Here is a 27,752-nt window from a genome sequence, read left to right on the forward strand (position 1 = left end):
ACATTTATCAAAGGACAGATTTTGCAATCTTTCCATGCATCTGAGACAATAAACACACATGTTTGAACCCAAGAATCTCTTATAGGTTTTAGTTGGTTTTTATTGTGCAATAAGGTGGTGCACTTTCTTCATATTCAAGGCCATGGTAACTAGAAGGTGCATTATTTATTCCTTCCACCATCTCCCTCCAATAAGATGATCTAAATAAGTTGAATGAAACACCATTCACAAAGAGGCAACGTTCAACTTTTTTATCAGCTATATCTTTCAACTCATTTTGAAATGCCTTTCTAATGGGCCTCTCGTGCGGGTGGCGATTTGTGGTTCTTCTACATCATCATCCTCCCTAGAAGGCATAGGGAGGAAAGAATGTCTAGAGGCTTGGTGAATGGGTGGTGCTACTGATTTTTGTTTCCCACTATAAGCACCCTGTTTCCCTTCTGAAATTTTGTCAACATTTTCTTGTTCTTTTGCAAAGGTTTCTATTTGCCTAGGTGACAACCCTTTCTTATTTGGGCCCACACACGTATTAATCCCTTTACCCCTAGGTCTGAATAAATGAAGTTTGACTCTAGAGTAGGAGCTTCTATATTGTGTTTTGTAGAAATTACATTTCCAAATGAATCCCCAACTCCACTACATTGTGAAATTCTTGTTTTATGTCACCATAAAGGAGTCCCTTTATCAATTTTAAATTGAGATCACTCCCCACCCACTGAGCTTTGACTGCTCATTGTTGCATTTGCAATCTATAACAAAAATGAAAAAAAACTTTCAAATCTTCTACAAAATTCAGAATATATTAGAAACTTTACAAAAACTTTAAACAATGTAAAAAAACTAACAAAAATAGTTCAAATGCATACCTTCAACACTCAAATCTGCCTTTAGGAAAGAATTTGCAACTCCACAATCAATCTCCTTGGATCTCAATCACTTGACTTCAAACTTGCAAGAATGAGAAAGCAAAATGAGAGAGCAAATGAGTGTAAAATGAGTTCTAAAACAAGTAAAAGAGGTTGTTTAGGGTTCATGCAAAAAACAATAACTAAAAATGTTTCTTAAAGTTGTTTTGGGTCTACTAACCTTTTTTGGCCTGTGGGTCCTTGTGGATTTGCATGAGTTTGTGTGGTATCTATCCAGGTCCGTGCTGGATTTGCGCAAGGTCCATAAATGACCTTAATCCAATGCAGATCAGTTTGAGAATTTGGACCCGATATGGACTCGTGTTCCATAGACCAAATGCATGAATCTGTTAACATAGCTAGAACGCTTAAATATCTCCTCTTCCCATTTTTAGCCTCAATAGATTCATCTAACATACCTGTGAATCTGCACAAAGAATCTCCTCTTCTTCCCATTTGCATCGTCAATAGATTCGTCTAACATATTTTATAAATGCATAGTTGTATGATTACTAAGGCTTTAATACCATGGTGGTTCTTGGGTTAGTAATTGCTTTTTGTGTTTTGCTACTAGAACAAGCATTTTCAATCTTTTGTCAAACTGTAAGGCATTTTCATCACTTTTATCAAGTTCCACCACAATTTTCTTCCGTAATTCCTGTTGAGCAATCAAGTTCTTGTTGGCTTCACCAAGGATTCATTGCCCTTTGTGCATTTGTCAAGCTTGGCTTGCTATTTCTACACTTCCGTGTTTTTATTGTTCTTTATAGCTTCATAAATGACAGTTTCTCTCTGCTGCTTGGCCTCAACAATTAATGAATCATAATACCGACACTGATTTTCTAATTGGCTTGTCAAAAGCTTATTATACTCATGAGCCATTGCTTCCATTTCACTCTCATAAAACTCTCCTAAAACAGAATCATGAGTACATTCACATCTTCCACATCCATCACCAACATCTCTACAATGAGTATTTGATTCAACCAGTTTTCCATAAATCCAATTGAATAAGTTGATGAACATAGTTATATTCCTAACACAATATAATCCATCTAGACCTGTTGTGTTAAATGGCATCCCAAGTAGCCCTTTCGGATTTTTGTAAGGTATAGATCAATAAGTTCCATCCTCATGAGCGAGGAAATGTCTAAGTGTATTAGTTACCAACCTCTTTAAAAGTTAATGCTTCTTTCAAGCCTGGAAAATGTGTGTACTCCAACCTTCTAATAATTTCATCAGCAGCAACTTTGTTCTTAGCATTATAATTTGCAAATGATAGGTCCTTCCGATCGTCAATCCAAGAAGTAATAAAGATAGGAAGAGTATGGAAACTCTTAGGAGCCAGTGATAGTTGGAATACTGAGAAAGCTGCTTTAATTTGGTTCCTGGAGTTTACCCCAGTCATCCTCAAGAATAAATTGATGGCAATTTGTACCGAGTGGCAAAGTACTCTCTTTCACTCCTAAGTGAATGGAAAAAAATAAGGGTGCTTTCACATATAAACTCCTCTTAGTAAGTTCCCTTGATCTTAAAAAGTCATCCAAAAGTGTTCCATTTGAAATGATCTTCTTGGCATAAGACTCTTCTCCACGAAAGAGCCTTACTCCTACAACCTTTCCATTTTCCAGTTTAATGTTTGTGCTATTTTTCTTGTCTAGAATCATACCATAGTTACCGAGTACGCCCTTTAGCTAGATTTGTGGCAATTCCACCCACACCACCAACATGGTAATTTATCCCTCCAAAATGTTTATCACATAGAACCGTACTTACCATTTATCATTGGTGTTGTCAAAGCCTTTATCGTGCTCACAATGAAGGACTCATCATCAATGAAATTGAGTAAAACTGGATCTGTAATATACTTCTAGGCTATGTCGCCGACATTTTGTGGCAAGCAAAGACAAGAGTTCAGCATACCAATGGATTCTTGAATGTAATGCTCCACTTAGAAATTAAGGCGTTCTATTGTAAATAATATGAGGAAGATATTTGTAATGATAGCGAGTATTGGAATTTCGTGCATCTAAGGAGAATGAGTCTTTAGTTGCAAAGAAAATTATTTGGAACATATAGAAGCATAGCTATAGTTGGAAGGTGAAAAACATCATGTAGTGCCTCCTTGTCGACATGAATGCCTTATGGAGATTGCCAGTATGCTTTGGGATATGATTGAGTGCTTATGTGTTACATTCATGACTTGGTTTGTCATTGATGTCAATATATCAACTTTTTGGACAGTTTTGGCATAGTAGCAGAGATAGTTTTGTTCGGCGAGGCTTTTGGTTGCTGAGTTTTTTTGAGTACGGGTGACAGTGTATTCTTGGCTACATATAGATGCTATGGTTAAGTGTGTGGAAAAAGTTATGAAGTTTTCAGTGAGTTATGGAAGATTTTCAGAGGACTGGTTACAGGACAGTTTACAAGCAACTATATGCCATTGTTTGTGTTGTGTCTTTTTGGCGAGGTTAAAGCTTGTTCAGCATGCTTGGACACTGGTTAGAGACATGTTGGTGAAGCTGTGTTCAAGATGGTGAAATTTAGTTTTCATTCTGTAAAGACTTGTGAAGGATAATGTGCGGATTATTCCTTGGAGGCCGATTGAGTTTTGTATTTGATGTAAATTATATTGTAACTTGTGGAATCTAGATGTAATATTTTATGATGGTCCTATATTATTCTTTGTACACTGGGAAAGCCTTAAGGCCAACTCAATTAGTTAGTAGGACTTGGTATAAAGGAAAGATGTTTCCTTGGTTGTGATGGAGCCTAAAAATTCAAAGTTTTAGGTATCCATTTGAGCATATTTTGTGACTAGAAGTATGAAGACACAGATGTTTCCAAGCTTTGTATTAATTCAAGCCTCATGTAGCAACAGGTCTACTGATCTTTGCTTCAGAAATTTGTACACTAACAGCATATCAACAATCCACAAATCTGATATATTTGATACAGATATACATGAAAATGAAATGTTCTCAGGGCAAATATATGCAGTAATTAAAAGATACGATGAAATTACGGAGGCAGTGTCAAAACAATATAAAGTTATTATCAAGATGCCATTAGAATTCTCCAAATACAGCACAGAATTAATCTTCAATCCCATAATGTAATTCATTTTTCAAAGAGATTTCGTAGCCTGGTCTGAACTCAGAGTTTTGAGAAGGAATGAGCCCATACCCACGAGTTCTGATATATGAACTACTTAGTTTGGCACAGAGTGCTATTGAAGGCGGCATTGATTTTGGAGAGAGGACCTAAAGTTACCTGGGGCTTTCCTTAACACTGTTGGTGGTCTTGCACAAGGTGTTCAAAATTTTGAACTGAGTTCATCAATATCTAATTATTCTTTTGTTCTCTGTTTGCAGACATTGAAGCACCACCATGGAAACGGATAGGAAGAAATCAATGAAACATTTCCAACATATAAAACACATGTGAAATCCCTGCACATACACCATGGTTGTTTATCCAGACAGAGAAATTTTATTTATCCTTCATCTCCAGATTTGTATGCGTATGAAACATCTATTCAGTGTTCAGGAAGCAGAACCTACGGATGCTCTGAGACAGGCAGAATGAGTTGAATGATGGAAACACAGTGAACACAAAGTTTTGGAATAAAGACTGAACCAAGAGTGGCGATGTTGAAGGATATTTAAGCATAAAAAATAGTGAGCTGCTTGACCATTCACAGCAAATGATGAAGTGTTTCTCTTTTGCGATATCACCAATCACGGTGGTAATAAGGGAACGATGTGGCATAAAGGTTAGAACATTACAATCACCATCTTCAAATTAAACAACGCTGATTGGAGGAAGGCAGAAGCTCGTGAGATCATTACAGTCGGATGGGACAAAGTCATATGGAATGTTCAAAATCTCCAAGCAGTTGTTAACCTTTAAAGTCACGTCATTCCATTCATCATCTTTGATATCGTGGTTTTTAGAGCTAAATAGTAAACTTATATTACGCACCATGTTACAATTGTTTTGATTTAATTTTCAGTTATTTATTTGGAAGAGTTACGACGCTTGAGAAAGTAACCGATACCCCTTGAGACTATATAAATTGGAGATGTAAAATTCGGACGAGACTATATACATATTCATTTGCATATTTTAAAATTCTATATTGATGCACCCATGATGTATTATTATTCGATTAGAAATGGAATGAATTTTTGAACCAAGCTCTTGGATTTTGGATTGCGAGCAAATTTTTATGCGGTCTGGATAGATTCGCAGTAAATAGATCATCTGTGAGGAGTGTCTTTATTGCGATTTTATTTTTGGCAAATTTATTTATTTTAAATTTCGGAGTTTTAAATTATTAATAAGTTATGTCCTTTATAAATGTTTTATTATTTTTTATAAATATTATAATATTCAGATAAGTGGACTGGGTCGTTATTGCATTTTAAATTAGATAAACATAAATATTGTGAAATATTTAATTATTTTCATATTTATGTTTAATTTGTCTCCGCAAGAGTTAAAGTGCATCTTAGACTAATTTAAATTGCATTTATATAATTGATCCGTCGCGTTTGAATTATTAAAATTGTTTATAGTTTAATATATTAAACTTTATAAAGTTGTACGTTTCAACTTATAATAGACTCTGATTGCCCATTTAATTAAGCACTGGTCTTTCACTCTTAATTCATAATTCATATGCTGGCAATTGTTTCATTTCTTTCCATTGAAGAAATAATATATTCATTTGTTGCATTAATTTATAATTGTTCTTTATTTAAAACATTATCACATTTATACAACCATTTATTCACAAATTGCAAAGTTTGAAGTTTTCAATAATTCTTGCCATTTTGAAAGCTTTTGTCGCAATCGCATTCTAATCGATCTGTTTTAAGTGTCTTGGCTCTAAGTGTTTCGTCTAGGATTAGGTACACCCACCTCGGTCTTGCAGAGCCGAAAGTGTAGGGGATTTAGATCGCATCGATCAATCCCATCAAGTTGGCCTTAACTAGTTGGATATCCCAGCATCGAGCAGACAAGGCTCGTAGGATTCCAATCTGCGGTTTTTGGAACCAACAGGTTGTAAGTATTGTTTTTAGTTAGCGAGATCATATGTGGTCATATGTTATTGATGTAATGTTACGTGAGCTTTGAATGCGAGTGTGTGAAGATTAGAGAAGTGTTTGATGATGAGGATCAGTGTGGACTTCAAATGAACTATATTGGCAAAGAAGTTGCTGTTTGGTCAGTTCATCTGTTAGATCTATTATCTTGAATAATTGTTTGAGGCAATTTGGACTGTGGGTTCATTTGTCTTGGTATTGTTATGGAGCAATTTGGATAGTGAGTTCAATTGTCTTCTTTTCAACTCCTAACAGGGTTGGAATCTTCTAACAGAGATTCAAAGTCTTCTAACAGGGACTCATATATACCGATTGTATTTATTTGGCTCCTAACAGGGTCACGTCCTTTTTCAAGAAACTTTTATATTAGTACATCATCTTGTGGGCATCATTTGCATTGGGGTTTTCCCTCTGATCAAGGGTTTCCCATGTTAACATATCTTCAGTGTTACACTGGCGTGGGGGTGCAAGGGGACATCGGGAAATGAGTTTTGGGTGCGGGAAAAAAGGGCCTCAATTTGGGTATGGCGTGGGTGCGGCGGTGTAGTGGGGGAGAGTGGGAGGTTGTGTAGTATGCATATATGACTGGAAATGTTAATTATGAAATGATACTTCAATATAACATTACAAATATAGTTGAATATAGAAAATTGAAATGCGATTCACGAACTATAAGTTCAAACTTGAAACTTGAAACTTTATAACCATTACCAATGACCATTGAACTTAGTAACATACTCATAGTAAAATACTAAAACTTTTAAACATAATAATGATAATGATAAATGAAAAATTAAACCATACATAGTACCATGTAAGTCAACCATTTACTATCAATTTATCAAATGACAAAGATGAAAGATTCAAAATTCATTGTTCAAATATGAATATCATATATCATAAAGATGATCATGATGACAATGAGTTGAGTAGCATGAAACAGTGAAATGAAATAATGTATCATGGCCATATCAAAGTGAGTATAATCAACAAAATGTCAATAATGAGAATGTAAGGGTGGGAGCTCTCTAATCATCCCCTATACTGAAGTCCTCATCACTAGAACTACTAGGCTCCTCATGGGTAAGACCCTGATCCTCCAAATGAACACAAACTAGCCCTACATTGACTTCTACTGCATCGCCATCCTCATCAATTTGAGTTGGATCCTTTGGCTCTACATCCCATTGTGTTGTTGGGCTCTCTTTGTGCTCGTATGTCTTGCAATCTTTGAGTCGCAAGAAACCATGTACAACAACCAACTTCTCTGCTCTCTTAGAGGTAAGTTTGTTCTTCTTAATAGAGAGGATGAAGCTATAGGTGGACCAGTTCCTCTTTGCATTTGAGGAGTATTAAGATAATATCTTATACTTTCTATAATAGTCAACTACTTGTCTGTAGTCCGTCTTTCAGTCTAGATAGGAATGTTTCCTATTCCGTCTCTTTTTTCTTCAATCCAGATAGGAATGTTTCCTATCCTGTCTCTAGTTTTGTTTCTAATTCCGTCTTCAGTCTACGTTGTTTCTTTTAGAAACAACGTCCTTGTAATTCTTTATAAGGAACACATTTGTTCCTCTGTTAATCAATCAATCATCCGGAAATCCGTTAATCTGCCAACTCTTCTTGAATCTTGTAACATGGTATCAGAGCTAGTACATTATTTCGAAAACTTATAATTTCTTTTGAAATTATCAGTGCATAATTTTTCGAATTTTTTTTTGGTGCATTTCTTGGTGCTCGTTCTTAGAAACCCGCCTAGGGTTTTCGGTCTATAGGAAAAATCCCAAATTCGGGTTTGTCTACAAATCATCTCTCAAAATCGCGTCCATTTTTTGGCGATCTCTCTGCTCTCAAAATCGCGTCCATTTGGGGGCCCTTGTGAGGTAAGAAAACGGATTTCAGAGCACCTGTTCTGCGTCACTGGAACGGTAGCCCTAGCTGCGACCTCCATTTCCAGTTCTGTTCCTCTGCGACTCTGGCCAAAGATTTTTTTTTTCCAACTCGCAATTAATAAAAAAAAGAGAAATCGCATCTTTAAGCTTGCACCTGCGCAGTTCGCGTCTGACAAAATCTGCCAATCGTTTGGCGGTCAAACACGACTTTTTTAGCTCCGTCTCAGTCTGTCATCGTGCTCTGGGAAGTAGATTCGACCATTTTTTTCAAGAAATTTGCCATTTTTTTGATCTCCAATCTGACGGTTAGGGTTTTGTTTGAAACCCTAATTTTTGGGGTTGAAAAAATATTTTCTTTGCAAATTCTTGGTGGGTTTTTCGAGAGCTCAACTTGGTTGTCGTCCGTTTTTTTTTGAGTGCCTCAATTTTCGAGCCAGCGGATCCAAAGAAGACAGCAGATTCCTTCTGGGTTTTTCGAGCTCTCTTCTGGGTCATTCTCTGATTCTTTGGGTCTTCCGTATTTTTGCCTTGAAGAACGTGCCTTCACAAATTTTCACAGTTTTCATTGAAAAACGTGCCATGGCATCTCTGACAAATATTTTGCTCGAGCATAATTCCAAATTCAATGGTCACAATTATGGAACCTAGAAGCAGCGCATCATCGCAGTCTTCAAATATCTAAACACCGATCAACTTGTTCTGGGTGTTAGGCAGCGTCCGACTACTTCGGGTCCTGATCAAGATACATGGGATTTGAACAATCGAGAGGCAGTAATGCTTCTCAAACTATCCGTAGCTGAATACCAGCTTTCTCAAATTCCATCCGGCAAGACAACTGCCTAAATCTGGACACATCTAAAAGGTCTTCATGAGACTTCCAACAAGAACAGAGCCTTCTTTCTGAAAAACACTATGTTTTCTATTGTCATGGATGAGCGCACCTCGCTCCAGGCACACCTGAATCGGATTCAGGAAATCCGTGATCAGTTACTTGCCATCGGTCGCAAGATGGAGGAAGAGGATATTGTGGTAATCACTCTTCGGAGTTTACCAAAATCCTATGAGCATTTTATCGAGACTCTCAACATCACATCTACTGGTGTTGATCTAAAGGTCACTGATCTCTGCACCCTACTGCTTCAGCAAGATCGGTAGAAACAACAGTTTGGTAGCAGCTCCAGTTCCACGTCCACTGAGCAAGCCTTTGCTGCAAAATCCTTTCAACAGAACATTGGCAACCATCAGTCTTCTCAGCCTTCCCAGCATCAACCTTCTGCTCAATCCTTGGATGGCTCTACGAAGCAAAATGTACAGTGTAATTACTGTCACAAGTTCGGCCATATGAAATTCGAGTGCTGAAAACGTTTGGCTGCCCAAGCAAGGCAAAATGCTTCCCGGCCAACAACACAAGTTGTCGAGCTTCCTGATCACAGCGAAGCTGCATTTTTCGCCTTCTGAATTTGTTTCTGTTTTTTTGGGTTTGTTGATTTTCTCCTCAAAAATCATTTCAAGTTGTCTGTAATACGCAAGGTTGTGTGAGATTCTGGGTTTTACCGTTTTTCCCACAAAAACGAAGTTTTGTAAATGCAACTTATTTTGAGTCATAGCACTCTTCTGGCGAAGCTTCTTGGTTTCAGCATTTTGTAGATCCAGGGAGGGGCTCAATTATCACAGAATGTTCCGACATCCGCACGTTGACCATTAAGGGAGGGTATTAAGATAATATCTTATACTTTCTATAATAGTCAACTACTTGTCTGTAGTCTGTCTTTCAGTCTAGATAGGAATGTTTCCTATCCTGTCTCTTTTTTCTTCAGTCCAGATAGGAATGTTTCCTATCCTGTCTTTAGTTTTGTTTCTAATTCCGTCTTCAGTCTAGGTTGTTTCTTTTAAAGAAACAACGTCCTTGTAATTCTTTATAAGGAACACATTTGTTCCTCTGTTAATCAATCAATCATCCAGAAATCCGTTAATCTGCCAACTCTTCTTGAATCTTGTAACAAGGAGCTAGAAACCTGAGATAATAAAGTTGAAAGTTACAACTTACAAACAAATGTTCATACAATTTGTGACAAATGATAAATGATAAATCAATGAATCATAAATCAGTAAAGTAAAACTCTTTAAGTTAAGATTATAAAGGGGTGGATCTACAAATATTAGAAAGTAGTCGAATGGCTAGTGAAGTGATCTTTGACTTCTATGACTCATGACATTTCCACCACAAAATGGGATTCTTTTGTGCCATAGTTTTGAGATCCACGTTTGCAATATCCAAGTATCCTAGAAGTTACAAGTTTACAACATAATATTAAAATAAGTTATAACTTATAAGTAATAATTAAAAGAACTTATAATTATAAAGAGCTTCGAGCACTGGATCAAGAATTAAGGATTACCTTCGACCACTCGATACGAATCTCACTAGCAGTCTCAGTATCATACATCCTAGCAATGCACCGAAAGAACCCATTCTTCACCTCATCATCTTGAAGTGGTGTGACTCTACTAGGCCTAGGCATGTACCACTTCGGGTTCAATGCATAGGCAGCCATGTGCAAATGAGTTTTCAGCTTCTCCCACCTACAGTGAATGATAGTTTCAATGTGTTTCGTATGGAATGCTAGAGTGGGGTCTCTCCCACGCACAACAACCCTTGTCTGCCCAATCATGGAATCAATGCACTCATAAACCTCTCCAAGGCTAGGTGAATCTGCATATCCATATCTAATCACCTGAAACACATGAGTAATGATGGAAACTATGTAATTTGCATCACTCCAAAATTGATCACTCTTCACTGTCTCCTTCGCCCTCTTCTCCTGCTCTAGTTTAGACTTAGACCATCGATTCCATTTTTGTGTCATAACCATGAGTTGCAATGACTCTTGCAACTCAATCATTTTCTCCAAGAGAATATTGTTGAGGTCAGTTTTGTACCACTACATAACATATAGCAATTGAACACTTGATATGGGATATCAAACACTCAGTTCCTCTCTTGAAAAGTTAATACTCATGAAAACATGAGAAAAACTCCAATGTTCCTTACACTTGCGGATACTAACTCAGTTATCGATGTGATTTGATGGTAATCACGTAGGCAGCCTTACGTTGTTCATTCAAGGATAATTTAGGTTTTGGGATGATGGTGATGATTTTGTACGAGTGCCAGATGATGTTGATGGTGGTGGTGATGGGGGTGGTGTGTCTACCAATGATGCCTTTCCTTACTTTCTCAAAGCTCCAAATACTAAACTACTCATTGCTCTACTTCTACTCCTATGAATGGAAAGATTAGCAAATGGATAGGGATTGAATCTAATGAAAGCTAACCAGTGGCTCTACCTCCATCGATGCAATGATTCAAGGGAAAATGACTAGATTACCACACAAGGCTTCCTAACAAGCCGCTAGGATGCTAGTGGCCTAGTTATAGATCCCTATCAAACATCCACAAATACTGCCATGCAACTATCCATCTACTCTTTACTTAACAAGCTTCTTGAAGTGAAATCTACTTTTACAACTTCAAAGGAAATCTAACTTTAACTATTTGGAAGTAGAAACCATGCAACAATACGAAAAGTTCTTAATCACCATGCAAGTCACAACAATGAGAAAGAAAAGCGATTTTGGCATTATCTTAGCGACAATTTTCTCCGACCTTTTACAAATGAGAGCAAATGGCCTTATATAGAGGCCAAAATTACAACCAATGCTAGACATTAAGAGGCAAAACCAACAATCCAGATTGGATCCTAGAAACCCTAATTAGGGTTACCACCTCATTGGCCATCGAGAAGACGCCACCTCATCAATGGACCAATGAAAAATAAAAAAAATTGGCAACCAATGAGAAGACACTAAAATGATAACCAATCAAAATCAAACACCTATCCTACCCAAGAAGAAGGAGAGTTTGCCACTTGCGCTTACATCAAATGATCTTCTAATATAGTTCTACCCCTTTCTTTCATCTTTTTAGCCAAAGTAATGAACTTGGCTAGCTTGTTGTTGACTTCCTTCATGGGAGGGCAAAGTGTATGTTTCATCTTGAGCTTTACTGAATTCATCATGTTGCTTGCTGTTTGTATTGTTTTCTCGTGATCCTTCTCATATTCTTTTGCATATCTGATAAAGGCATTGAGGGAGGCAAGGGTGCTCAAATGTTTCTTCTTGATGACGACCTTCCCCAACTCATCCAATCTTGATCCAAATTCTGTCTCATTGACGTTCTCCTCTTGTCCACTTGAATTATCCCTTTGGTCTCTAGCCTCAAATATTTTTCAAATCACTTCCTCCAAATTTGCTCTTCCTTGAAATTCACTCTTCTTTGAGATTCACTTTTCAATTTTCATTGCCTCTAAATGAAATAAAAGAGGTAGGACCCCATATAGAATTGCTTTTGATTTTGCATGGTCCTAAGTTGCAACTCTAAATTCTGGCTTATAATCCTAGCCCAATCAAATCTTCTCTTTCCAATTTCAATTTCATTAATAAAGAAGTACATCCAGTTTTCGAATTGCATAGCTTGAGCTAGGCCCATGATCCGGCTGAGAAGCACAATGAGATTGCCATATTCTGATCTGAAATCTGACACGATGAGCCTTGATGATCTGGTAACTCCCTTTTTGCTTCCGTGCAACCAATCCTGCTTTAGATGAATGAAATAAGCCTCTTGGTTGTCTTGGAATAACTTAGCTGCCTTATCCATCATTACCAATGTCATGCCTTTGTACTAGAGGATATTAAATGTTTCTTCGATCACTTGTCTGCCGATGTTGGCCGACACTTCCTTTCATCAAAAATGATGGACTTGGTAACAATATCAAATCGGGATGCACACTCCATTACCAAATTTGGACAAGGCAAGGTAGGAGGAAAAGCTATCATGTGTACAATTCCGCTCTTGTAGATTTTCTTTGTCATGGGGGATTGTCCTTTCTTCAATTTGTCCTTTAACTGTACCATGTTCACTGTGCCGATATTGGTATCACTTATTCTCCTCAATTTCGAGAAGAAGGTGGTCTTAGGCATCATGTCTTCCTTCTCTTTTTTGATGTTCGTTCCCTTTGGGTTCTTGCTTGCACTATCATCTACCAACCTAAACACTTATTTTTGCCTCTTCGTTCTAAGTGATATGGACTGCCCTTATCAATCTCCAACTTTCTTTCTATTGATGGAATTTAGCTTATTTCTGTTTCGCCAAGTTTTATCTCTACACTTATCAATCTCCAACCTTCAACGCAGGGATGAAACTACCACTTATTTCTGTCTCCTCGTTACTTTAGGATGGATTACACTTATATTTCCTAACTTCAACCTAGGGTGGTTTAGCTTATTTCTGCCTCGCCAAGTGTCCTATCATGAAATCTACACTTATCTCTCCAAACTTTAACCTATCAATGGGATGATGAAGTGGTGGATGATGAATGCAAGAAGAATATAAGGGAAACAAAACCAAGCAAGGAGTAAAATCCGCTTTTAGACCAATCTTCAGCACTAAAATGAATTGAATTTACCTTAATTTTGTCTTTACCAATAGCTGGGCTCTTTTTGAATTTGGGTTAGTCCTCAGAAAATTCAAGCCTCCTTTCAAAAAAAATGAGAATTTTGATCTCTTTGAAATTGCCCAAATTTGCCCAAAAATCAAACCTCCAATCATGTATCCTCTACCAAAAGAAATTGCCCAGATCTGAAATTGAAATCACAGCCTTAGCAAGAAAAATCAGACTTCTTAAAATTGCCAAGCAAAAGGGAAGTATTCAGATCTGCTCCTCGACTTGTCTAGGGCAGAAATTCGTCCAAATCAAAGGAAGGAGAATGCCGCCAAGCAATAAAAATCTGCTCCAATAGAAATCACCAAGTCTGAAATTGTCCTCCAAGAGAAAAATCGCCAAGTATAGAAGATGCTCTTTGCAAGAGAAATTGCCAAACAAAGAAGAAAGCTGCTCCTTGCAAAATTGCCAAACAAAGAAGAAGGCTATGATGGAATGAAGAAATGAGAGTGGGAGGAGCCCTCTTATACCACACTCCCTTCACTCCCTCAAGCTGGCTGACTAGCCCTGGAGGAGAAAAAAAAATTAAATTAGATCTTTATTGGTTGTCCAAATTTAAATGCTATGCTAAAATTAATTTTGCCCATAGTGAAATTTGCACATTTAATTGCCGGTTAGGACCAAAAATTGCAAAATAAAATTAGGAGAGCCTAGGAGATGCCAAAATTATCATATAAAAGTGTTTTAGCAATTAAAATATCAATCTTATTAGATTTCCACAATCCATTAGAGTATAATTTTTGCTTCTGGATTTGATTGTGTCAATTTTTTTAGCATCAACGTTTCGGATCACACTTTTTCATTCTTGCATTCTCTCATTCTGATGATGGATCACAGAGTGTGATCCGAAACGTTGATGCTAAAAAAATTGACACAATCAAATCCAGAAGCAAAAATTATAATTAAAATATCATTAAAATCAACTCTAGCAAGCCAAAATCGATTTTCAATTTTACTTCACCAATTTCTTTCAACATTTAAAAAAAAAAAACTTCTAGGCGATTTTAACCAATTTAATGCAAAATTTTGCAATTTAGCCCACCTTCAATTTTGCAATGCAATTTTAATTTTTAACCAAAATAAATCATTTTCTAGCATTCAAAATCAATTTTTTCAATTTAATTTCACTATCACAAAATTTCCTTTTTCACCAAAAAAAATCAAGAGTTTCCAAAACGATAAAATCTAAAAAAAAATTCATTTTGAAAATGTTCAAGATTATACAATTATATCCAATTTTCAAAATTCGTCTAAGTCCAAAAATTTGTTAATTTATCCTGTCGGGTATTGTTCTAAGTCTTGCCCCCTGAGTTAAAAATTGACAAAGTCTGGAAAAGGGGAACAAGAGGTGGCGGAATCCCTCTCATCTCAAGATTTCCACCATACAAATCCTTAAGTCTTGAAAATTCTGCCCTTAGATTCCTCCCCATTGGGAATATCCACTGTTTGAAAATGATCCAGAGATAGAAGGCTGCAAGATACATAAGAAAATCCCTATACAAAGAGCAAGTTTTTTGAGGTGTAAAGGGAAAGGAGACGAGCCTCAAGGTGGCAGAATTCCTCTAATCAGAGGAATTCTGCCCTCAAATTTTCCAAATCTCGATATCTTCGCCCTCTTTATAGTACCCAAAATGGATTGAGGTCATTGAACAATGTCAATATTTGGATCAGGTTGTAGATAGAGGTATTTTAATTATTTTTCAATATGATATATCTGAACAAACTCTGTTTGATCTCTTTTCAATCTGGTATGATTCTTTCTTTGCAGAAATATATAAGAGGATGAGATTGCAGATCTGTAAGTATATTTTATTTTTGTAGATCTGATATATATATATATATATATATATATATATATATATATATATATATATATATATATATATATATATATATATATATATATAGATCTTTTGTGTAACTTGTACTGGCACTTAGTGTGTATTGTATGCGTATTCCAAGAACCAATTTAGATCAGTATATATATACTTCTATGAAGAGACATCTCTCTACATGAGACTTGCGCTAATTATATATAACTATATCGTTTCATATTTAACAGCCCACTTACAGTTGTTAACAAATATATATGTTCTGCTAAGATGGCGATAACAGCAGCGGAAACTATTATATGCTCGAACATATGGTATCAACTTCTAAAACAGTTGATCATTATTGATAATTCAGGTCAATATTCTGTGTTTAATATGATTTTGATGATCTCATTTATCAATGGTATTATTACATAATTAGTATTTATTGGATTAATAATAACACATGTTTACAACATGCACACGCACGCGCACACACACACACACACATCAGTCCAATAAGCATTAATTATAAATAATATTCACAAACAATAGTACAGAGAGGATAGACATCAAATGCATAAGTGCAATAGATCATTTTAACAATTTGATTATATTGATTGTACTTATCCGATCAAAGCTATAAATCAATAACACTCCCTCTTAGCTAGGGAGGATAGTTTCTATCTAGACAAGCAGAAGCTTATACTCGTGTACTATGAGAAAAGAATATCATCTCAACACTATATTCAAGGACATCAACATGACATCTATCATATTTGATGTTACCTCACAGTATCATCAGGAGTATGGTATGAACATGAATACCAACAATATGATATTCCACCATACTCATACCTTTTCCAGTATGTGCACTGACATAAAATCTCATGATGCCTACTGAAGAAGATATTTGTCCATGGCATATTCACGGATGCTACATCTCATAACATCCACCCTATCTCAAAAATACAACCTGTTGTAGTTGCACACTACTAAGTTAATATTAAGTAAGAGAGATGAACTATCATGATATATTCACATATATCAACCATATGATATCCATCGTGATAGTAGGTTAAGCTATTGTTAAAGTCTCACTTTACAATATTAACCACAAATAAACATTGAAGAAAGATTGTCACCTTTCATAATAATTCTACAAGATCATGTAATAACGCACATGATAATAGAGTTTGTAAGTATAAAACATATTTGTACAATAGATTTATTGAGACGCAACATCAAATAAAATTTAAAATTTTATCATACCAAGTTTACCTCTAAGATGATTTTCTTTTATCTTAAAGAGAGGGCTTGGTTAGAATATCTGCAGTTTTCTCATCAATGCTAATGTATCTCAGTTGTATAACATTTCTCTCCACCATGTCTCTAATATAATGGTAGGGAATCTCAATGTGCTTGAATCTATCATAAAAATACAGGGTTCACAAAAAACTTTATACAACTATGGTTATCGCAGTGTATAATTGTAGAATCCATGGTTTGTCCCAACAACCCCACCAATAGTTTTCTCAAACACACGGCTTCCCGATCCCCCATGGATGCTACAATGTACTCAACTTTGGTAGAGCTTTGTGTAGTGAGGATTGTTTTCTGCTAACCAAGAGATCATGGTTGGTCCCAAATTGAGACAACATCCAAAGGTACTTTTGCAATCAACAACACTTCCAGCCCTATCCGAGTCTGAATATCCATGTAGATTTAGAACTACACTATCATATTTTATTCTATATCCAGTATTCCCTCATAGGTATCTCATAATATGTTTTGCTGCAACAAGGTGTATTTTTCTAGGTTCACACATAAATTGGTTGAGTGCACTTGTTGCATAGCAAATGTCTGGTTTGGTGTTTAGCTGCAAGAGTATTTATATAAATACAATAGTTAAGTTATATCTATATAAATACTGTCAGGATGTTTGAGCTAGGTTTCAGCCTCATAGGAGTTATAATAAAGATACCAGATTTTTGGGGTTTTCGAATTTTTTTAGACTTCAGCCAAATTTCAGGATTCAGCATGTCTTCAACATTCTAACCTTTGCTAACCCATCTTGGCTTTCTAAGGTCAAATTGAAGGCAGAACAAGGAGTTTCAAAAGGTTTTGACTCATTTTGTCACAAATCACTTAGTATCTACCCAATATTCCTGACAGACTTAGCTCAACTGTTGCTCACATTCCAGACAGACTTGACTTTATAGCAGGCCAAATTGCCCAAGCTCACCCTTTTGCCAAGGAGACTTGAAAATTGCTACCAAGGCCACCTAACACCACCTCAAAGCATCTACTCGTACTTCTAAAGCAAAATAAGGGAGTCCCCATTTGCAATGAGGTGATGGTGTGAAAACCTAACAGCAGGTCTCTGACTGGCTCTTTTGTTTGTGAGAGAAGGCATTATAGAATCAGCAATGGCTTGCTAGCAATAATAAGCAACAAAACGAAGATGAAATTGCTAATGATGACTGAAAGCCATTAGGAGTTATTTGTGATGGAGATGTATGTAAGAGAGGCTGAGCTTTATGATTATCAAGGTGGCTCCTTTTCTTTGGTAAAGATAAGATAAGATAAGATACTGATATTAATGTCCAACAAAAGACCAAAAAGAGGTCTATGGGATTGAAAGATTACAACAAAGCAGGGCCGAAGCCAACAGGAGCACACAAAGGTGTCCGAAGAAAAGCAACAACAACAAACAAATACAAGCAACAAAAAGCACTAGGAGTCTTTCTTGGGTGAGAAGAAATCAGTCATAGAATAATACACGTGTCGATGCGTAGAGGTACTACACTGTCTCCGACCTGTCCCATAAGAGTGTCGTTGGTGCCTATAAGCAGAACGGGATTTGACGCATCTAGAAAGATCACTAGGCCGAATAGAGCTAGAGGGCCTTTTCACACCACGCAAAGGTGTAAAAAAGGCAGTAATGAGCTGAGTAGATGAGTGCCGGTGTGGAAGTAGAGTCTGAATCATGTTATCTCGGAGCATAGTGGCCTCACGCAGATACAGTGCAAGGCATCTTTGATCATAATAGCTGAAGAAATCATAGAGAGAGAAGCACTCTCTGAACAAACAAAAGAACCTCCTTCTGATCTCATAATAAATAGGGCATCGAAAAAGAAAGTGAGCCTCATCCTCCACCTCCCCTAAAGAATAGAACAAACAAGTCCACTCCTCCCTGTCAATATGATGATCCAATTGAGCTCGAAGACGGTGGGAACCAACTCTGAAAGAACCTAAAGAGATCCGCAGGGCATGAGACCAGCGCCGTGAAAGATAGCTAGGTCGGGCAATAATCCCATTTGAGATCTCCAAAAAGTGTCACATAAAACGACATCCGTGGGCGTAATCCACCAGGATGGTTAACCCACGTAGCAGTAATGTAACATCTATAAATATCAAGACGAACATGCTCATTCAACTCTTGCCGAGAAGGGAGAAGATGAGCAGGGGCATCCAAAGAAAACTGAAAAGGGGGGAGACGATCAATATCAATCCCAATCGAACTCAGCAAAGAAGAGACTTGTGCATACCAACACCGCGCACGAGCACTAGACTCAGCAGCCGCCATGGAAACCGAAGAGCAATAAGCTAAATAGGAGTAACGATCACGGTCTCCAACCATATCAACAAACCCACGAAGGCGATGAAGAAACCAAACTAAGTCAAAAATGGCTGCAAGTCTGAAAGGATGAGCCCCGAACTCAGCAAGAATGATACCATGAGGAGTAGATCTATGACATCTGATAATGTGCCGCAAGAACAAAGTTTGGACCCGCTCAATCGAGGCCCAATCAGAGCTAAGGAGAGAAGGACCCCAAACCACAGAACCATAAAGAACAGTCGGTCGAACAAGAGAATCTAGGAGAGAGAGCTTAGACGAGGTATCCTGAAAATGATGTCTGAAGCACTGTTTCTCAAGCAAAGCAAGAGAACCCATGCTCTTATTCACTCTGGGTTGAATAGCAAGTCTCATGCTAAAATGCGGTCCGGAAAACATAACACCTAGATACAAATAGGATGAAGTAATCTCAATCTCCTGGGCCCGAAATGTGAAGTGAAGATGAGAGTTCTTTAAACAATTAAAGACCATGATCCGAGTCTTACCCAAGTTAACCACCAGCTGTCTCTGATCACAAAATAAAGCCAATCTATCAAGAAGTCTCTGTAACCTGTCAGGAGAGGAAGCAAGGAGAACAATATCATCCGCAAAGAGAAGGATCGAGATCAGAACCTGATGAAGATAACAACTGTCACTTGGGAGCGAAGACTCCAAGAGGAAGTCCTCCAGCTCATCAATATATAACCCAAATAAAGTAGGAGAGAGAGGACAACCCTGCTTAACCCCAATAGTACAATGGATTGGATCTGAGAAGCCAATAGGAGTCCGAAGTTTGTCGACCATAGTCTCATATAATCTCATAATAGCAATACCTAGCATCTCGAAAATACCGATCTCCCTAAGTCTCTCAAACAGAGCCACCCTAGGAACAGAATCAAAAGCTTTGCGAAAATCAACAAAGCAACAATATACCTTTTCCGATCTGTGTCTGGCCTCCTCAATAATAGCCCGTAGCGTGAAGATGTGGTCCATAGTCTGATAATTCGTCCGAAAGCCCGCCTGTCCTCTAGCCCTACAACCAATCTTTTTGAGCTCCGCTGATAGCATAGTATTAAGAGCAGTAGCATGCAGTTTGGCAAAAGTGTGCCCAATCATGATGGTTCTGTAGTTCCCCGGATCAGAGACAAGCCCAGTCTTGTGAATGGGATGAATCAAGTGCCTAGACTAGGAAGTCGGAAACGCAGTGTGAATCACTCTATTAAAAAGAATAGAGAGATAGGGACCCAGAACTGAGGCACCGAACTTGAAAAGCTCAGCTTGAAAACCTTCCTCATCAGCAGCTCTACTACATTTCATGGATCTGATAGCCTCATAAATGTGGGAAGGGGTGAAAAGGCGAACGAAAGGAGGCGAGGGGGGGTGAATGGAAAGCTGCCCAGGAATATCATAAAGAGCCATGGTATGCAACGCTAGGGAGTGAAAGTCAAGGGTGGAAGGCGGAGGGGGATGACGGGGGAAAAGAGTACGCCAAAAGAGCTGGGGATTGCTAACCAGTGTGGAACAAAGTGACTTACACTTTGAGGCAGTGAAGTTACGCTTCTTACTTCGAAGCAAGCGGAGATAAGACGAGCGAATACTGGCCAAGTCAGTGGAGTGAGCCTCAAAAGCAGAGTGCATAGCACGATGAAAGGATTTGCAGTATGAATCAAACCACTGGTTCATGGGGCAAGTATTACGACGCTTGCTGCGAAGGAGCAAGGGAGGGTGGTGAGGGATGGAAAGGGTGGCAGACTTAAGAATAGCCGATGCGAGTAAGTCAAACATGGGGGTGGCCTCGAATGAGTCAAAGAACCCCGAAGGGCTGAGGAGTTTGGAAAGATGAGCGGAGAAGAGCTCATAGTCACCATCAATGAAATGGAAGCGAATGGGCAAGTGAGCAGTAATAGAAGAATGATGAGGTGACATGAGTGAGGGCGCAGAAAAAGGGGAGAGGCTACAATGAATGCTGAGGAAAGTGATCCGCAAGAGGAAGGCGCAAGATGGTGAAACTGCGAAAACACGGGATGAAGGAGGGATAGGCAAGAACATAATCTACGACACTAGCACCACCACCATGAGGCCAACAAGTGAAGATCTCAGAACCAGGGAAGCAAGAGAGGCCATTTAGGATCACCAAACCAGAAGACTCACAAAATCGCAGCAAATGTCTACCATACATGGATAACGGCCCAAGAGCATCCTCAGAAAGTCTATGAAGCCCTAAAGAAGTAGGATCAATCTTGGTGGAGCACAAGGGGTTAGAGTGACGATCATAAAGTGGAGTCTGTAGTGCTTTGGTTCTCGCATTGAAATCCCCAAGAATAATAATGTCCCCTAAAGCAGTAAACTGAGAGATAGTCTTGCAAAGATCAATAAAAGGATCACTGTCATCGGTACCATGAATAGCATAGTGAGATACAGCCGGTGGAAAGTAGCAAGCAGCCAAGTAGATATCCCTCTGATGATAACACTTACGATCAATACGGACCCACATAAATCTGGCAAACAGATCTGAGTGTACGATAGAAGTGCTACTGAAAATATCATCCTTAATCAAACAGGCCACACCCCCTGAACCTCGCACACCACCCGAAACGCGAACCTCCTCCCTAAAAACGGATAACCATTGGAAACCTGTGACACCTGGCAGAGGACGCACAGGACTCTCGTGAGTCTCTGAAATGACAAGAATATCGGCGGAACCCACAGCATCAAGAAGAAGACCAGGTAAGGACCATAAAGATCCATTACCATTCCAGCAGTTAACAAGAAGGGAGCAAGTGGGGGCCTCCCTCTTGTCCGACTGCTAGTGGGACCGTCATTTGGCCTTGGGGGCCTGCCTCTTTTCCCAACCGCTTGGGGGGGAATCTCTAATAACAGCTCTCAGATTTCTGATAATAGCCCATTTACCATCCTGCCTAGCTTTAGCAACAATACCACGAGCATGTTTGAGCTCCGCAACCTGGGACTTCGTGAGATCTTCATCCAAGAAGATCTTCGAAGGAAGGGAAAACAACTTCCTCTTAACACGGAGAGCCTGAAGCTTGTCTGCAAGTGAAAAGAATCTGATAAAAAGGACCTCCCCCTGTCCAAACCAACACCTATCCAACGTAATCTCGGTAAGACCAAGTTGATCACAGAGGAAAGAGCGTCCCGTTGTGAGAGGATCATGGGTAGAGGGGAGTCCACGAACCCGTAGATTGAGCTCATGGACCCGCCTCACACGCTCATCCTCAATCCTACCTTGCACCATTTTATCAATATTGGCCAGAGGTTGAGAAGTTGTGTTACTACAAAGAGAGGCCCATGTCTTGACTTTCTGTTCCGTATCAGAAATAAGAGAGGAGTGTTTAGCTGCTATGATGGATTGTTGTTCTTTAATGGCATCAAGACCCTCCAATTGTGCGATGATAGAACTGATATTAACTTACAAACCTGCTGTCTCCTTAGCAAAAGTATCTGAGAAACATTGAAACCGAGCCGTATTAGAGGTGGTGTCACCCTTAAGTTCGGAAATGGTAATACTAAGGGAGGAAACCTGTTCTCTCAACTGAACATTGTCGTATTCAAGTTTTGCAATTCTGTCACACAACCTTCTTTGGTAAGTGTTGATTTGTTGGCTCTGAGTTGAGTCTGATTCCATACAATCTGCCATAACAGACAGGGAGCAGAATCACAGCCAATTGCTAGTATTCTGGAAATGTGCGTTGAATGCTGAAGTGGTATGAACTAGATGTATGCAGACCCGACGTCCTCAATATTCAACTCAGACTTGGTATATAAGCTCAGTAACCAGCTCCCGATGGATTTAAATGCCCTTTCCCAACACCTCCTGTGAATTTGTAATGACATCCATCAATGAAAAATGTCACTCATGTTAAGTCGAGCTTGCTAGTGAAGACTTGGTTGTATGGAGTCGACTGTATAAACTCCCTAACGTGCTGTAGACCCGAAACTGATACAACTTCCTTCCCACCGTTAATCCCTGCCTCCTCCAGTAGCGTAAGCTCGCAGAAACCTTCCCCACGGCTTTCAATAGCCAAACCCGTAAACTGTAACCTGGCGTGAATGAAATAATCCACCCGCGCCCACAGACAAACACTCGCGTCACCTGTTAAAGGGTATTCAAGCTCAGGTTTGTCGCTCAAACACTCGCGTCACTCCACAAACTAACACCCGCGACAGTATCCACAACTCTTGAGAAAGGAGGAGGAAGTGAATAAGAAACCCGAGTTGATCACAGTCGTAAACACCCAAGACAAATCGCAGACGATCACACCTGAAGCATAACCGGTAACAAAGCTCGAGCAGAGGGCAAACACACACACGACCACCAGCAAGGAACACACGAACACCAGAAACAATGTAGTAGGAATCCTAACGACGGCCATGGAAACCATCATCGCAAGAGAGAAGAGCTCAAGCAAGAGAGAAGTCGTAGTGGGAGAAAAGGTCACAGGTCGCGGGAGAAGACATTGTCGCAGGAGAAGAGGTATTTCTAAATTACAAAACTAAATTTTAAAATCTGTGCATAGAGCCTGCACCAGTATTTGACTTTGTTATTACTTGCTTATCAGACTTAGTTATTCATTAAACCCTCAGATTAATTCTTTCAGCTTCCATGAAAAGTATTTATTCTCGTAGTTGAAATTCTATAGATATGAAAGAACGCTCCAATACCATTAGCATCTCATCCTAGCATATCCAGTATTTAAGTCCACCTGCTTTTTTCTACACATGTATATGATTTCCGAATTGGAAATAAGCAAAATCCAGTAATTCAGTCTTGCTTTTGTTTTATACTGTTTGATGTTCAATGACTGTTGTAAGAAAGAAAACGATTGATAATTACTTTTCTTCATTCAAGAAAATTACTCGTCTACTCCATCGAAGTTAAGTACCATGCCATACAGATTTTTATTTTGACACATGAATTTCATTTTAGAAAAATACAGCTCAAATCTAATGCCATCTGATTATTAAGGACAGGTCTCTGTCTAATGCTGTTTCTCTAATTATAATGCCAGCATCAACTGATTCAAATAAAGTAAGTGCCATGTCCCCTTTTAGTGATCCTAAATCTTACCCTAAAATCATAAGTTCAATTAAAATAAGAAAAACAATATAATTAGAATTATAATTTTTCTGAGAAAAGGTCTTCATCAAGATTAATTCCATTATAGACAATATTAAATATAACTCATAAGATCAATTATTTGTATCAGGGTTAGGACAAATATGCGTGCCAATATGCAATAGCTTTTGAACTTTAGGAACCAAGCCATCAATAGTTCTATTTCCCATAATCAACCATAGTAGGGTTTGGAAAGGAAAAACCAAAAAGGGTACATGGAGTCTGCTCAACTCAATTGCCCAAGAGTACATGGCATCCAAGACAACTTGCCCCTTGGCCCATAAATGGCAGTAATAACTACCTATGCCAATTCCACCATTGGTGGCCTACTTAATCTGAGGGAATCCGGGTTGTTGAGGAAAACTGTTCAGTCCAATTAAGCCCAAGAATGTGGAGCATCCAACTAAGACAGCTCATCCCTTGGCCCACAAATGGCAGGAAGTTCCAACGAATGCCAACTCCATCCACTTGGTGGCCTACTTAATTCGAGGGAACTGGTCTACTGCAGGTTGTTGAGGAATACTGTTCGGCACAATTAGGCCCAAGAGCGCGGAGCATCCAAGATAGCTCACCCTTGGCCCACAAATGGCAGGATCATCCAACCAAGGCGATTCCATCCACTTTGGGTGGCCTACTTAATTCAACGGAACTGGTCTACTGCAGGCTGTTGAGGAATATTGTTCAGCTCAATTAAGCTTAAGAGTGTGGAGCATCCAACTTAGATAGCCTGCCTCTTGTCCATAAATAGCAGGAACATCCAACCAAGGCAACTCCATCCACTTGGGGTGGCCTACTTAATTTGAGAGAACTTGTCTACTGCCTCTCCCTAACATATTTCCTTCCATTCCCATATGATTGCTTGTGGGAATAAAGAATTATGTTAGTTAAAGAAACATAAAAAGTTTAGAAAGATTATTACATCTTGGTAGAAGATATATTAATATAGATGCATAATATCATCATCCCTATTGCATACGAAATATTAATGCACAGATCTGCTGTTTTTCCTTATGTCAATCTGATCAATCTGATCTTCTGCATGGATATATATGTGCACGCAAATCCTTTCTTCTTTGATCCCTAATCACAATCCTTTCTTGGATACCCCTATGAATGAATTCTTCTTCTTTTTATACCCTCTAGTATGAGGGAGAAGTCATGCCTCTTCAATATGTCTACCCCTTTGAAAGAATCATTACTCTTCCTCTTAACCACTGGCATAAAAAAGTTAAAATACTATCTTCCTTTGTTTATTCAGAATGATCACGATCCTTGCCCTAATCAAAGCGCTATTTTTCTTATACTGATCAGCTGCTCCTGCGTATGCCATTATCTCAAATTGGTCTGGTCACAGTTTATTAGTTACCAGCTTACCGGTAGCATGCAAGGATGGCCGAGTAGCATTTGGCAATTAATATTTATTAAGTGTTTTTTGCTTCTGCTTATTTTCCCCTAGTTGGCTCTGGATCAAAAGATAAAATTAGTCTGGGGCATGACAGGAAGTTACTCTTGATCATCTGACTGTTTGATTATTTGTTTTCATTTTCATTAAGATTAGCCTTCTTCAAAGTTAACAAAGAATCTCAATTATGATAATTTTTTAATAAGATGTACATTAGTTTTTAATCCAATTGCAAGAATCAGACCCATTTGACAAGCAGTCATAATGGTAATATATCCCAATGTGATTGTACACAATGTGTGGACGAGCATTTATAGACTATACAAAGGAAACATGACATTTAAGTTGCATATGTAAAGGTGTACTATCATCTCGTGTGATAGGCTGAAGCTTCTCATAAACAATTTTTAAATATTTTTAATAAAATTCTTCGCTGGACATTCTATATAAATTGGAAGTACTAACCATTGCATCTCCTTGGTGTAAGTGCTATTTTATAGTTTCATCTAATTAGGGCCACTTTGAAACACTTGAGAGACACTTGATTGGTTTGTATGGACAGGCATTATTCAAGCTAGTCGTGATCTGAATAGAAGCAAAAAAGGGTTCAGATTCCATTGTGCCGATTGCCTGGAATTAATATGGCTATGTGATTTTTGGCATACCCTTTTTGCCTTTGCCCAAAATGGCAATTTCTGTTCACAAATCAGTAATTTTTCTGTAAGTTTGTGGTTTTTACATAGCAAGTTTTTTCAGGTGAGTTGCTGGATTTGTTTTCTTCTCTGTTTTTCTGTAGTTCGTGTTCAAATATTTTTGTATGAGAGTGTGGCAGATGTAGGCTACAAGGGTTTTAACTTTTAAAACAATTTTCAAACCTTCTTTTATGATTCTTTTTGGTTTTAACCTCTGGGATGCTGACTGCAAGGTCGAAACCTAAATGAGGCTTAGGTTTTCTAAAATTTGCTACTTTGTCTCTTGGGTTAAGTTTTCTTTTATAGTGAAAGGGGATCTTTTTGTTGGATGGCTTTTAAATGTTGTAATTTTTTCTGTTTTATAGAATGCATATATTGCCCCTCCAATTTCAGTGTTTTTCTTATATTTGCCTTGAAAGATAAGAATCTAGAATGAAGACATTACCATATTGTTTGGGTTTGGTGTGTTTGTCTTCCAAAGACCATTTTGAAGTTTATATGAGATGTAGATTTCGGTTTTGGTTTCTAGAATTTGTGGTTTTCCTGTTTCTGTGTATGAGCTTGTGATGTGGTTCAGTCCTGACGGACATACAGAAATGCATGTTTTATTTGTTTGTTCGGAGACCAAATATGATCGAGTTGCTTGGACATTATGGTGGCTATATGTGTTTTTGCAGATTTGAATATGATGAGGGGTTATTTTAGTTTTGCATTTATGCATCCTGCATATTATATATCATGGTTGTTGTTATTGGACTACCTCATATGGAGTTCTTTGCAGTAAAATTGATAGTTGAACTGTTGAAACAATATTTAACTTCAACACCACAATCACTGGATGTTCCTTTAAAATTTTCAATGTGATTTAAAATGAGATAATGTTAAATATTTCATATTTGTCATTACAAAGCTAATGGTTATTGGGTCGCAGTAAATAGCAGGCAGGAGGTGAGTGGACCCAGTCATATGGCGAAGGCAAAGGGTGGTTCTATTTTTATTAGACTGATCTCAGCAGCAGGCACTGGATTCTTTTATGTCAAGCGGAAAAATCCTCGAAAGCTTCCCGGAAAGTTAGAGTTTCGCAAGTATGATCCTAGGGTGAATCGCCATGTTTTATTCACTGAGGCTAAGATGAAATGAAATTTCATTTGTAAATTTGTTTTTTCAACTTATTATTAAACTGCATATTATAAATTATGTTAGATTCCTATCCAAGTCAATGTTTTACTGGATCTTAATCAGCAATGCAGTTGATGGGAATTAGTTTTTGCAAATTATAAATATATTTTTATAAGCTTTTCGGCAATGATCTCTCTGCTGTCATTTTTGGATCAATAAACCTGCTTCACTGTAGTTTCCACATTTTTAAATGGTGAAAATTTTAAAATATATTGCTTCTATGTTAGATTTGTGGGAAGATTATAAATAAATAGTTTTGCCTTTACTGACATGATTATGAATTCCCGTATCATCTGTTTGTTTGTATAGAATCATGATAAATTAAAAGTTAATCATATACTTTAAAATGGTTCAGGATGTGTCGGATATTGATATTCAACTATTTCAGAGACATCAATTGTTTCCGATGCATTTTAGACCATCACTTTAGACCATCATAGTTCTAT

General features: G+C 38.0%; 1 protein-coding gene and 1 pseudogene across 1 annotated transcript in view; one reads left to right on the top strand and one right to left on the bottom strand.

Annotated features, from left to right (window-relative positions):
• The window catches only part of LOC149528225 (uncharacterized), a 33,858-nt gene extending 6,425 nt beyond the window's left edge, over positions 1-27,433 (top strand). Inside the window, exon 2 of the mRNA XM_089808572.1 lies at positions 27,059-27,433. Within this exon, the coding sequence (XP_089664698.1) occupies positions 27,094-27,267 (174 nt within the window). The 5' untranslated portion in view covers positions 27,059-27,093 and the 3' untranslated portion in view covers positions 27,268-27,433. The remainder of the gene's footprint in view (positions 1-27,058) is intronic.
• LOC149528226 (prolycopene isomerase, chloroplastic pseudogene) lies at positions 1,532-2,826 on the bottom strand (annotated as a pseudogene).
• Positions 27,434-27,752: the final 319 nt, after the last annotated feature.

Source organism: Cupressus sempervirens, chromosome 11 (assembly GCF_028749045.1).
Source record: "Cupressus sempervirens isolate cs-2001-9-10 chromosome 11, ASM2874904v1, whole genome shotgun sequence".
Lineage (NCBI taxonomy): Eukaryota > Viridiplantae > Streptophyta > Pinopsida > Cupressales > Cupressaceae > Cupressus > Cupressus sempervirens.